Source organism: Bipolaris sorokiniana, assembly GCF_000338995.1.
Source record: "Bipolaris sorokiniana ND90Pr unplaced genomic scaffold COCSAscaffold_17, whole genome shotgun sequence".
In the NCBI taxonomy this organism is placed as follows: Eukaryota; Fungi; Ascomycota; class Dothideomycetes; order Pleosporales; family Pleosporaceae; genus Bipolaris; species Bipolaris sorokiniana.
In genome coordinates, this window is record NW_006911911.1 from 969,239 (window position 1) to 982,384 (window position 13,146).

At 52.4% G+C, this 13,146-nt stretch overlaps 6 protein-coding genes across 6 annotated transcripts; 3 read left to right on the forward strand and 3 right to left on the reverse strand.

Annotated features, from left to right (window-relative positions):
• Positions 1-595: 595 nt before the first annotated feature.
• On the reverse strand, positions 596-1,131 carry COCSADRAFT_176001 (uncharacterized protein; the record flags this gene model as incomplete). The annotated part of the gene is made up of 2 exons (XM_007706986.1): positions 596-933; positions 966-1,131. 2 exons carry the CDS (start codon positions 1,129-1,131, stop codon positions 596-598), a joined length of 504 nt encoding a protein of 167 aa, XP_007705176.1.
• Positions 1,132-1,370: 239 nt separating this feature from the next.
• On the reverse strand, positions 1,371-1,727 carry COCSADRAFT_165020 (uncharacterized protein; the record flags this gene model as incomplete). Its single annotated transcript, XM_007706987.1, has 1 exon — positions 1,371-1,727. The coding sequence occupies one exon, from the start codon at positions 1,725-1,727 to the stop codon at positions 1,371-1,373; it is 357 nt and encodes a 118-aa protein (XP_007705177.1).
• Positions 1,728-2,670: 943 nt separating this feature from the next.
• COCSADRAFT_259169 (uncharacterized protein) lies at positions 2,671-4,089 on the forward strand. The gene is made up of 2 exons (XM_007706988.1): positions 2,671-3,485; positions 3,542-4,089. The coding sequence occupies exons 1-2, from the start codon at positions 2,954-2,956 to the stop codon at positions 3,889-3,891; spliced, it is 882 nt and encodes a 293-aa protein (XP_007705178.1). The 5' UTR covers positions 2,671-2,953; the 3' UTR covers positions 3,892-4,089.
• Positions 4,090-4,593: 504 nt separating this feature from the next.
• On the forward strand, positions 4,594-7,738 carry COCSADRAFT_101863 (uncharacterized protein; the record flags this gene model as incomplete). Its single annotated transcript, XM_007706989.1, has 2 exons — positions 4,594-6,492; positions 6,542-7,738. 2 exons carry the CDS (start codon positions 4,594-4,596, stop codon positions 7,736-7,738), a joined length of 3,096 nt encoding a protein of 1,031 aa, XP_007705179.1.
• A 483-nt stretch (positions 7,739-8,221) lies between these two features.
• Positions 8,222-10,452, forward strand: COCSADRAFT_259196 (uncharacterized protein). Its single transcript, XM_007706990.1, has 3 exons — positions 8,222-8,732; positions 8,789-10,132; positions 10,203-10,452. The coding sequence occupies exons 1-3, from the start codon at positions 8,705-8,707 to the stop codon at positions 10,352-10,354; spliced, it is 1,524 nt and encodes a 507-aa protein (XP_007705180.1). The 5' UTR covers positions 8,222-8,704; the 3' UTR covers positions 10,355-10,452.
• A 748-nt stretch (positions 10,453-11,200) lies between these two features.
• Positions 11,201-11,897, reverse strand: COCSADRAFT_259201 (uncharacterized protein). The gene has a single exon (XM_007706991.1). The coding sequence runs from the start codon at positions 11,794-11,796 to the stop codon at positions 11,398-11,400; it is 399 nt and encodes a 132-aa protein (XP_007705181.1). The 5' UTR covers positions 11,797-11,897; the 3' UTR covers positions 11,201-11,397.
• Between the last annotated feature and the right edge of the window lie 1,249 nt (positions 11,898-13,146).

Genomic DNA, 13,146 nt, shown 5'->3' on the forward strand with positions numbered 1-13,146 from the left:
ATCATCCAGAGTTGCAGATTTTTGCCACAACAGAAACAACGAGGATATCAGCATCGATGATACTTTCTACAGTTGGTAGACACCCCCCTCCCCAAGTGGCGCTAGGGAGCGGGCGGCAGCAGCAGCAGCAACTCGATGCAGACAAGGAAAAACGTCGACCCCCCCTCCCCCTGCAATCATGCCTCTCGCTCAACAAGCACTAAGTCGTTTTACATGTTCGTATGTAGCATACCACTAGACCCGACCCAGCCAGGGGGACATGGGGATAACAAGCTTCAGTCACACGAGAACACCAACCCATGTCCATACTTGAAGAAAGAGCCATTTTTGAAACCTCATTCATGCCAGCGAGTAAAGAAAATAAGCCCGTTCCCGCCCAGGGAGAAAGAGAGAAAGAGAGAAGAAAGAATACGAGAAAAATCCCCGTATCCACACACACAAACAAACCCACTCTCTCTTCTGCCCTGTCTTGTGACCCTGGGAAGAATCATGTTCATGTGTATGTTATGTACATGTGCTTATTCTGCTTTACTTCCTTCCCCACCACCCACCCATGTGTGTGGTTTTTGGTGGCTTGTGTCTAAGACCCTTGCGTCTAGAACGCCCTTGAACGATCGAAAGTAATATATTGAAGTGGGATAATAAGAAGGGAAAAGATGGGGCAAAGCAGCGCGGATGCGGGTTTTGGGAAGTCGATTAGCCCCAGGGAAGTGGACATGTTTAGGTGGATTTTTTTTCTGGGGTTAGAAGTCTTGGGGGATTTGTTTGCGTGCAAGCCACGCTTGATTACGTATGCTTTGGTGTGTATATGGAAAGCGTTGGAAACGGGAGATATGATAGTAGGTCGGGTTGAGCACGGTTGAGTTTGGAGGCAGTAAAATTCTCGTTTTATACACAGGGATTTTTTTCTTCCTGAAAAAAAGGGAATACAGTCTCTGCAAGGTGAGGTCAAGATGGAGAGATACCATGGCCAAGATGGGAGAAAAGAGAGTTCGCGATGAGCGAGTTGATGGCGCCGGATTGCATGACGGGCCCAAGAGCAAAAGGGGCAAGGCGGCCATGGGCGGTAGGTGGCAGAATGTGGGGGGCGTAGTGTGTCACATGCCACACGTCTGTTTCTGACACAGCCATGTGAATGCTTGCTGGAGATGTCGGGTGAGCCAAGGGTAGTCTAGAGGGGTGGAGGGGTGTCACCCGTGCAGTGGCCAGGCTGGACTGGGCTGGGCGACTGCGAGGCGGGCAAGCGGGCGGGCGGGCCTGATGGAATGGGATAATGCAGTTCTGGTTCATGGGCAGTAAGCAGGACAGGAAATGGGGTGATGGTGGATGGATGGATGGATGGATGGTGGTTGTGTGTTGGTCCGGCGCGGTCAATCGGCCTCGGACCACAAAGCGCGACGCCGCGTCTTGTCTTGTTCAGTGATCCACGACGACTGTCGGTCGGGGATGCGGGACAGGGGTGGATAGAGAGAGCGAGCGCGAGCGAGAAGACAGGGCGGTGATCCACTCAGACTCGATGGACGCACAGTGTGCTCTGGTGGTGGGAGGCATTTGGGGCTGGCGAGTGGGGAAGACTGCAGAATGATCAGCCCCGGCGCTGATTCGTCGGCCGGGGGCCCGCCAGGTTTCGGTTCGATTCCAAGTGGCCCCTTGGTCGCCCATGCCTCGATAGATAGCGTCGCCTCTTCCTCGTGACCTTCTTCTTCCTCGTGATCCAAAGCCCTCATCGCTGCTGTGCTGATAGTCCTACAACAAAGTCCATTGGGGGCACACTGAAATACAGAAGGTAAGAGAAGTGTTTTGCTTTCAGTTTCCACACTCTCGTTTTTCCCGGACCTTCGCAAAATATTCCCGTCGTCGTCTTTTGGTCGCCAGCGCAGACGTCGACGCAGTGCAAAGGCCGTTTTGTTAATCTTACTCGACATCACGTTACCAAACCAATCGACGAAACCGACTTGGTGAGTTGGACCCGTACGGTCGCTTTCTTGCTCGCCTGCGCACACCTTGTGCCTCCGCCGGCGCCCTTCTCGCTCCCGTCTTTTCCTTTTCTTCTCCACGACTTGCGATGCCGCTTCCGACCGTCACCTGCGCCCGCTCGACGCCCTCGTGGAAGAGGGAGGAGTAGGCGAGAGGGAGAGGGAGCGTTTGGTGGCGCCCATGTTGCTCCGCATCCCACAACCGCAGCATCATGGAGACGCGCATCCACGACGAAACGACGCACGACTCCTCTTGTGCGCCTCGCTGCCACCCACCGGCCATTGCACCATGAGCCGGCCCTCCTTTGCGTCCTGACAGCTGCCTCTCCCCGGGCGACGCGAGACTGGATGCGCCCAATCGCCTGCCTGCGGGGGAAGGCTGCTCTCGCACCACCTGGATTGCATCTCATTCACCTGCCTGCGCCCGTGCTAATGTTTGTCCAACACAGACTGTTCATGCTAAGCGCATAACTGCCAGACCATCTGCTGCGTCCTGCGTCTGCGCCTGCGCCTGCGACTGCGACTGCGACTGCCACTGCGACTGCTATTGCCACTGCGCCTACTTCCTCTCTTGGCTTCGCGCGTGAACTGGCGGACAAAGCGTTCGCGACTCCGACTCCCCCGCCTCGGTTGTATTGCGCCTGCGGCTTACCATTCGAGCGCGTCTGTCCTGGCCTGCCTTACTCCACCAACCACCGCCAACCCGCGCACCCTGTTGCCCACCCAAGCCTCCTTACCTACCTACCTACTACCTACCCACGCACCTAGACGGCGCGACTGCATCGCATTTTGTTCACTGTGACGCTGCGACGCTGCCATATCGCCATCTCTGTCTCCCACCCTTGCCCTATCCTTGGCGCGGACCTGGCACTCACGCGCCGGTCCTTTTTGCGCAGTGTCTAATTCACAGCACCGCCCACACCTACTTTGACCTCGCCCCCTTTTAATACTCCCCCATCCCTCCCTTGCCAGATACCATGGCGGATACTGCCGGCTACCCGACAGACAGCAAGTTGGATGCCCACAACAGCGTCCACACCAACAAGCGAAAGCGCGACACGCGCGACCAAGGCATCAACCGGCCCGCACCCCACAACTCCAACAGCGACTTGACCGACCAGGCCACTGCCTCGTTCCTTGCCGCGCACAACGCCGCTGACGACGACATGCAACAGCAATTTGACGTGCACCACAATGGCGGCACCAACACGGCCAGTGTGGGCGATACCGCAGCCGCCGCCCTTGCCTACCACCAGATGACAGTGCCCCAAGCGACCGAGCTCCAATTCCAGCCCCAAAACTCTGGTGACGGCTCGTTTGGAATGGGCGACCATAACCAACAACAAACGGGCATGCAGGACTTCAGCCTCGAGGCCCTCAAGGCTGCAACACAGACGGGCCGCCCAGGTCAAGCAGCGCCCAGCGACTCACCGCCGCAAAGCGCCACCCACAAGCCCCAAGTTGGCACAGAAGAGTGGCACAAGGTGCGGAGGGACAATCACAAAGAAGGTGTGTTTACTTCTTTTTCTCGTGCTTGCAAGATTCTACGACTAACCTGAACACAGTTGAGCGCCGCCGTCGCGAGACTATCAACGAAGGCATCAACGAACTCGCCAAGATTGTTCCAGGCTGCGAGAAGAACAAGGGCTCGATCCTCCAACGCGCCGTACAGTTCATAACCCAGCTTAAGGAGAACGAGCAACAAAATATTGAAAAATGGACTCTTGAGAAGCTGTTGACTGAGCAGGCCATCACCGAGCTCAGCGCCAGCTGTGACAAGTTCAAAGCAGAGTGCCAACGTGCATGGGACGAGTGCCAGATTTACAAGCGTGCGTGCGAGAACAACGGCATCCTGCCTGACGAAATCAAAGAACGCCAAGAAAATGGCGAGCAAACGGGGGCAAATCCAATGTAGAGTGGTGATTTTGCTTTTCTGGGTCCTTCAGTGGAGCATGTTCTTTGGACACGATGCTGACGAAGTTTTTATTACTCTTGGGACATACATGTGCGCTTCTTTTCTGCAGGGGCGTTTACCCCCCCTGTTGTCTTTCATTGGCACGTGTAGTGCTGATCAAGGCTTCCTTTTGACTAGGCGTACGGGAGTGCAAGTCTCACTCGCTTGAGCACACGGGCTGTCGTTTGATTGTCTGCATCAGCCCGATAGTAATCGCGGTGCGAGTATGGGCTCCTTCTACTTGCAGGTTATGGTGGCTTTGTTTTATTTCATGTCGTTATATACATATATATTTTTTGTTGGAATGTTGAGCGATGCATTCACAGCCATACGAGCTATTCTCCAGTAACATGGAAATTATGTACCCTGCTTCATCTCAGTTGTCGTGTAATGATGGAAGGAAATGATGTTGGCTAGTAGTCGAGCCGCGCTAGTGAAGCCCTGCCTACGCATGAGCCGACGGCGCATTCCCACCCCCACCTGCATCCATACAACGACTCATCTTCTCCAACTTGCGGCCACACGCGTTCCTTTAATGTGCTCCTAGCAATCGAACAAGCAGTCATGAACCGCACGTAAACCTGTGTCCCGCATGTGGTGGGCACGACTCGTCTATCTCCACGGCCTACCATTTCACAATTTAAACACTTGTCGCAAACGGACATGGAGAACCACGACGTACCTGGCGAACAACCACTACCGCCCCCGGTAGTGGACGAGGCCGAACTGATTGGAAACTCGAGTGCTGATTTTCCAGTCATCGAAGCTGAGCCCGAAGAAGAGCTCGGCCTGCACCTCGATACTGCTGAACAGCAACGATTATTGCTCGACCAAGACGACAACCAACCCCAGGCTGGCCCTCCTCTAACGTTGCCAACACGTCCGGGCCTACAACGAGGCAATTCGGTCCCTACACCTGCACCACACCTCCCCCCTCCCGCGCCGCCTGGACCGCCTCCAGATACCCCGCAAAACGACTCGCTTTCGCTGGCGCAGTTGCAGCATCTTGTCCGGGGCATACCCAAGGTCGAGCCTGCTCCGTACGCCTTCAGTTACGATGATGCTTCGTCTTTCGAAGAGGAGCTCGAGGAGTGGTTCTCATATGCAGTGGAAGAGCAGGCCATGCTTCTCAAGACACAGGCGTCATACGCATTAGAGTGGAGCGCATTCCACGGGCTAAGCGACGCGACCGACAGTGAGAACGGCTTGGATTGGGCTTCTGCGCCACCATCGCAATGCAAGGAGTTTGTTGAAAATTTGCTAGCAGGACTGAAAGAGCTCGACCCCGTCTCGAGGTTGAAGAAGCTCGAGGCATTACTCTACCTTCTTCTGGGGTGTTGGTATGAGAATGCTGGTCTACCGGAACCGACAGAGGACAATGAGACAACGTCGGACCATGCGCGCAACAATGCACATCGAAAGTCGGGAAGGCAAGTTGCGCTCATCAAGCGCAATGTGCACTTGTTGGCTGAATGCGGCGGCGTGCAGAGCCTTGTGGCCACGCTCGACGCTTCGTTTCAGAGAGCATGTGGGGTTGACGTGGTACCTGACGTACAGCGCGACTCGAAAGAAGCGGAGCGACGTGAGACTTGGTGTGCCATGACGGCCGTCTACGTTGTATTGGAAGTCGCACGCGATGCAGAAAAGACAGGGAACAGCACTGGACTCCGAAGTGCTATCCTTGATTTGAAAAAGCCAGGTCTGCTTGTCATGTTCGTCGATCTCATCGCAAAGCTGAGATGGGATGAATCGATCAATTTGCCATTATGCAAAATCTCTTTGCTGCTATGGAAAACAATGCTGGTAACATTTGGTGGTCTCAAGGAAGTCGACAAGGTCAAGGAACAGTTTCGGGACAGCAATCTCGACTTGGAAGATTCCAAAGGACATCCGCTCATCACTGCCTCACCTCTCGACTATCACCTTTTCCGCCAAGAAATAAGCTCAAAGTATCCAGCATATAATCCTCCGCCTCCGTTTTTCCCCCTGGAACCAGAAAATAACTCCATCCTACCACCGCTCAAGAACCATCCTAATAAAGTCGCTGGCAATCATGTTTTCGGGTCTGGGCTCGGAGACACGAATGGAATCACTACTTCTATTCTGCATCAACCCATTCACATCGCGACTCCCGCGCCATCACCCCCTCCTTCTCCGGCGGGTCCGGGCGGCAAAGGTGGAAAGAAACAGAATTATCAGACAAATCAGATGTTTCCTTTCCTGTATCCACCACTTGACGAGTCTAGTAACAAGTTGGGTGGTAAAGGTTCGACTGACCTCCAGGACCTTCTCTGTGGCCGGAAATGGGAAGGCTCAGATATTCCGACGTCGATCATGGAAGCGGCGGAACTTTTTTCGAAGCGTATGAAGGCTACTCGCGCCATGAAACAGCTGTGGGAGGAACGTGTTGCTTTTATGAAGTATGAGCGGGGTTGGACAGGCCCCGATGACCATCCTGACGTTGAAGAATTGTCTCTTGAACCAAAGGATAACGAGCCAAAGAAGCAACCCCCTGCTCCTGGAAGCGTTGAGGAGAGACTACAACTTGTGGAAGAATTCTACGTAAGCGTTAGCCAGATACACCCCGAATTTACTGAACTGACAATCACAGCGCGTTGCATTGCCAAATTTACAATCGTTGATCATCGTCTTGATCAAAGCAATCCTGGCACATGTAACAGCCCTAGTCACACAGTCAAGCGGAGCCAACGGCCTCCAAAGCGGATTCCAATTTCAGGATAACCAGAACGGCACGACGGCTGGGCGACCTGACATGAATGGCATGAATGGCCACAATGGCACTCTGGCTACAAACGAGGAGCTGGACGCTATGCGAACCCAGGAAGTGCTGGACAAAGCAGTTACCGGCACCCTCATTCTCATCTTGAAATGGTTCAAGGTCTCTCATATCTTGAAATTCGAGTACATCACTCAGCTACTCGTTGATTCAAGCTATGTTCCTCTGATTTTAAAGCTATTGCAACTACAAGAAGTTGAGAGGATTGTCAATTTCAAGAGTGAGCAAGAAGAGCTTAATTTCTTCAATTACTGTCGGTCACACTCGAGAAACGCGTCTGAAGAGGAGGTCAACGTACACCATGAAGGAGATTTGCAGGAAAGAGACTCTGATGAAGATGATGCAGCTCCGCCTCCGATTCGCCGTTCGAGACTAGATTCCAACGAATCGGGCATCGAGCCAGCAATGCAACCCACACAATTGCAGCCCCCGGAGGTGGATGAGCTCGGCTTCCCGACCAACGAATTGCCAAAAGAGCCAATCACCAACTTCTCCTGGCGCGCATTCTTCACCTCAATCAACTACCTGCGCATCATGCAGAAGATATGCAAAAATAAAGCGCATCGCAACCTTATGCTTGTGTCATACAAGTCATCTCAGTTTCTCCGCAAGAGCCTCAAAGTACCGCAGCCAGAGTTGCGCCTTTATACCCTCAAACTCTTCAAAAACCAAGTCCCGTACTGTGGCCGCAAGTGGCGGCAATCCAACATGCGTGTCATTACAGCTGTGTATCTGCACTGTAGACCAGAGCTTCGAGATGATTGGTTAGCGGGAAGCGACGTGGATGCGGAAGTCGACGAGAGTGTCCCTCTCGAGCAAGCCTTACGATCATTGACGCACTGGCATAATCTGAAGCGTTATCCAGAGAGTCTGGGTGCCAAGCCTGGCGTCCTTGAAGAAGAGCAAGACTTCTTCCGCAATGAGCTCGAAAAGATGGATTGGGGCGACGAGGGCGTCAATGAAGGCGAGATGGAGCAAGGCTGGCAGGATCTTCAGGTTGAGGGTTGGTGAGCATCTTGCACGCCGCATTCATGCCTCGTCATCTTACAGCTTGTATACTTACCCTAATCGTCTGATACCTAATCAGGGCACCGCATTGATTTTCCGCATACATGATGCTGATCGAGAGCGGTCTTTCGTGCGCCCTGAGTATCAACTGCACGGTCGCCGAGAAGCCGTTCGCGATGACAAGATGCCAAAGTCGAATGCTACGCGTTCCATTTCCTCGTCAAAGAAAAAATTCTGGCCTGGGCCAAGTGGATTAAAACGAATATGTTCACGAGATATCCACGCGGAACTCGAGGAGCTTATCAAGGCGTCAACAGAAGAAGACGGCGATAGTGAGGAACCCGAGAACACTGAAGACAACGAAGCAAAGAAATACAGAAGGAGACAAGGGCAGTTTTCCCCTCTGTATGAGCCTGAGATAAGGAACGAAAACGAGGGTAGACGCAAGTGCAGGACGAGAAGGAATAGACGTGTTTCCAAGCCTGAAGAAGAGCAGAGGGTGTACTCAAGGGCCGCTGGCCATGAACTCGAGAAGGATACCCGGAAGGCGTGTAAGCGGCCATGAGCTTGAGCAAATCTAAAGATGTATCATTTTGTAATGTTTGCCTACACAGTAAATCATGAGCTTAAGCCAAAGAACGACTCAGATATATAGTTCGTGTGTAGATGCCGCGGCGTTTGGGGAGGGTAGTTGATCCGCCAATCAAGCTGCCGGATATGCGGCTTACCTGCGCGAACAAAGCAATGCGGCCCGTCTTGCCTGACTCGGCGTGGCACTACCCCGAGCTTCTTTCTCCATAACTGCGGGTGAGTTGGAGGCCGTCGGCATTTGCTCCGCCTTCAACTTTCCTCTGTGCCATTTCCTCTCTTATTCTTTCCAGTTATTTGTATACATGTGTTGCGCATTCATTGCTTTTTCCAGCCATAGCGACGGTTTTCCACATAGACTTGATTGAGAGTATTCGTACAATGGCGAAGGTCTTTGATTACGCCGAAGGTCCGTTGCAAGTACAATCGGGACGTCAATTCCTCGTAGCTGACCCATAAGATTAGTTGCAAAGCACAATACGGCAGAGAGCTGCTGGGTCGTCTTATACGGCAATGTCTACGACGTAACGCGCTTCCTACCTGAGCACCCTGGCGGATCCAAAGTCATCCTCCAGCTCGCAGGCAAGGACGCGACGGAAGAATACGATCCTATCCACCCTCCAGGCATCCTCGAAGAAAACCTCCAGGCTTCGGACAAGCTCGGCACAATCAACCCAGACACACTACCGAAAGAAGAAAAGACACCACTGGAGACTGGCGAGGCGCAACAAGACGGACCTGTAGACCTGGAGAGTCTTTTGAATATCGACGAGATTGAAGAGGTGGCGACGAAGAAGATTCCGCACAAAGCATGGGCATATTACTTCTCTGCAAGCGATGACCTGCAGAGCAAGTCATTCAACAACAAGGTGTACAGGAGTATACTACTACGGCCACGGGTGTTTGTCGACTGCACACGCTGCGATACCTCGACGACCTTTCTTGGCCATAATGTCAAAATTCCTATATATGTTTCTCCCGCTGCAATGGCTCGACTCGCACATCCAGATGGTGAGTGGGGTATAGCGCAGGCGTGCGAAAAGTACGGTGCCATGCACCTGATATCGCAAAACGCATCCATGACACCTGAGCAAATTGTTGCAGATGCGAAGCCAGGCCAGGTGTTTGGATGGCAGTTATATGTTCAAAACGAGCGGCAAAAGAGCGAGGCTATGCTTACCCGTATGAACAAGCTTGATTGCATCAAATACATCTGTCTCACACTCGACGCGCCTGTGCCAGGTAAACGCGAACATGACGAGCGCAGCAAAAACGTTAGCTCCAACTTGCCTCTCCGTGCAGCCGTGCAGGAATCTCAGAGTGTAAGCAAGACATCGACTGATGCAAAGACACCAACACAAGCAAGCGAGAACGAAAAACCCAAACCAAAGAGCATGGGAGTTGGACAGAGTTTGTTCTGGGGCACAGCGGCGGACTTGACATGGCGTTCTACACTACCCTGGCTCAAGAAGCACACGGACAAGCCCATTGTACTAAAGGGCATCCAAACACACGAAGATGCCTACCTTGCTTCTCTCCACGCGCCACATGTCAAGGCTATCATTCTTTCCAACCACGGTGGTAGAGCGCTGGACACGGCGCCACCTGCCGTACACACCTTGTTAGAGATTCGAAAGTACTGTCCAGAAGTCTTTGACCGTATCGAAGTCTGGGTCGACGGAGGCATCAAGCGCGGAACAGATGTCGTCAAAGCACTTTGCCTAGGCGCTAAGGGCGTGGGTCTTGGTCGGGCTGCGCTGTTTGGCCTCGGAGCAGGAGGCAAAGAAGGTGTAGAAAGGGTCCTTGAAAGTAGGTTTTTCTTTTTCTTCTCTTAAATCGTGTGTTGCCATGTAGCCAATTCGCTAACATCAAATTACAGTTCTCAAGGCGGAAACAGAAACATGTATGCGCCTTCTTGGAGTGGAGAAGATCGAACAACTCAGTATGCAGCATATTAATACGAGAGCTGTTGAGCGCGATATCTGGGATGGTCCGATGCTGGAGCGAGCAGAGGTTAAGGCTAAGCTGTAGAAGGGGAAATAGTGAAACGGGAGTAGAAGCGTTGTGTAGTTGACCCAAAAGATAATGATATTTGCCGTTGAAAGTCGAGCCATTGGGTCTGACCAATTGTCATGTACCCAAGTTGCCCAGTGAATTAGTGAAGCATGCCATTCACGTGTTTTGTCTCATCGAGTCATGCTTTATTCTCAAGGGGGTGGGGGGAAACCGTCGAATGTTGCTCATGTCGGTCACGGAGCCGCACGGCAGCTGATGATTTGCAAAAGGAACAGTCTGCGGCCCCAGCGAGGCCCGCCCACCGGTTCGTCAAATTTCATAGGAACAGGAAAAAATACGTATCCGCTGGCGTGGTTTTGTATCCACTATAACTTTGTTTTGATTAGTGGGCACTCGCCGGGGGGGAGGGGGGGGGGTTTACAGTTTTGTGGGCAAGGGTAAAAAAAAAAGGGTAGTAGTGGGGATGTTGTGGCGGGGAATTGTCAGGGTGTGGCTGAATCCTTTGTAACTCTTACATTTGTCCTGCGTATCGAGCGTGTTTCAGGATAGCCTTGCATGGCGTGCGGAGCCGAGCCCGTTAATGGTTTCATAGTGACTAATTGACGGTTCGTATGAACGTAGTAGGAAGGTCTTGATATGCTGTGGGGACTAGTAGTGGTTGCCATTCATTGATTGTCGATGTTCTTTTGAGAAAAGAAAAAAGGAAATGTATTTCTATATGGTATCTTGGTGAAGAAAGGATAAACCCCTCCTCCCTGGTCTATTGTCTAGTATGTGTATCAATTGTGCGGCTCAAGACGGATCGCGAACCATAGCGCCCAGCAAACTTCCATCTGCCCGTTGAGGGGAAAGGGTGGGAAATGAAATCAGGAGATGAATTCAGCAAACCATGGCCGCTAGTAAAATTCCCCCACCCACCCAAACACCCCCGTTGCCGCAAACTGGCAACCAATACAAACCATGCGGCGCCTCTTCCTTCCAACCCACACCCCCGCGGCATATCGTTTTTTTTTAACCTGCTCTCAACCCCCCCCCGGGGCCCCCCAGTCCTCGCGATTTCACAAATCCCAGCGTGACACAATGGCTACGTACTGTGTCTCGCCATACCTCGCGCGTATTTTTTTTTTCAATCTAAACCTGTGTCTGGCCAAACCAACCAATTGCAAAGGAACAACGCAACAAGTTGCCATAAGTAGTACATTTGTGAAAAGGGAAAAAGGCACAGATAAACACGCGCACGAGAAAAACAAATAAAACAAAAAAAATGCCCTGTACGTACTACTAACAAAGGAAAATAGTAATTGGGAAAAACGCCGGATCGGTGCGCATTGGTTGCTTTCGCCCTGGGGTATATGGTTAATTCTCATTGCACGTTGCTGTGCTTTTCTCCTTCTCTCTTTCTTCTGTTTTTTTGTTTTGCTTTGCTTCAGCGTGCTTGCGAATCCTGTCGCTAGCATTCCTCACAATCTTTTTTCTTCTCTTTCTCTTCCTCCTTTGCACGCTTTTCTCCCCCGTCTCTTTACATAATTGATGATTTTGCTCGAACGGATTTTTGGGCGGGGCCACGCCCGCGCGAACGATCAAGGGATGGGGGATGTGGGTTGTTGCGAAATAGCTAGTGAAATGAAGGACAGCGGAAATTCCAAGAGGGGCGGTTGGTCATGATGATGACCTGGCGCTATGCAACGTCAGTTTGAATGGTCTCGGAGATGGCCGCGTGTAGCGCCGAGATGATCGGAGACGTATGGGGAGGTGGCTTCGTATAGAGCGGATAGGAATTGGGTGACCGTTTTTTTTTCGCGGCTTGCTGGCTGTGGCTTGGAGTAATACGAAACTGTGCCGTACGTACCTGGTTTTTTTTTCGTTTTTTTTGGGTGGTTGGGTAAAAGATATGCCGAGCTTGTGGAAGCGGCAGCGGTGGCGGTAGCTTTTGCTTTGGGCGGTACAGTGCATACTCAGTGCTCCGAGTGAATGGCGCCTGTGCCTTCGCAGATGGTGCATTGTTTTTGGCCGGTTCGTTTGCAGCATGGGCCGCCTTTGCCGTTGCAGGCGTCGCACTTGACGGTGCCATTGCCTCTGCATTCGGGACAGTCTTTCATATTTGCGTAGTGTTTGGTCGGATTGTGGAGGCGGGATTGGAAGAGGGCGGGAAGTCGAGGGGAAGAATGGGAGATATTCGAGTCCTGGATGAGCGAAATGGATCGACGGAGAGAGGGAGAGAGGGAGAGAGAGAAAGGGGAAGGGGAGAGGGTCAGAGTGATCCAGACGGTGGTGTTGATCTTGATTTTAGGGAAGCAGTGGGCATCAAACGAGCAGAACGATGAAAGGTGCTTTCTGTTTCGAATCAGTACCACCAAACTCTCGGCGCACAACCCCCCGTCCAGCGTCGTCGACGGCTTTTATACATGAAATTGGCCTGAATTTTTCTTGCCTGCGGTGGCCCCGCGCAGACCCGTTGCCCTCTCAGCAAGGCACCGCAATCTCACAGTGGTGGCCGCACATGGGATAGTGAAGCAAGCTCCCACGCTCAGCCCCCCGCGTGTTGCGTGCGTGCGCGCCAGCCAGCACCAAGCACCACGCACCGGGCACTGTCCGGACTTTTTGTCACGATAGCCAACCGCGCGAATACATGCAAAAGCAAGATAAAAAAGTGTAGCATCACGAGATCATGGTTGCTGCATCTCTACGCGCCCGCCGTCCAATTGTAGCATTTTCTTCCTGCAATGCCGCTCGACATACGTATTCGGAAATTGTGATGTCAATGTGCGTCCGAGACAAGTAAGAAGAAAACCAGAAAAAAAAACTGC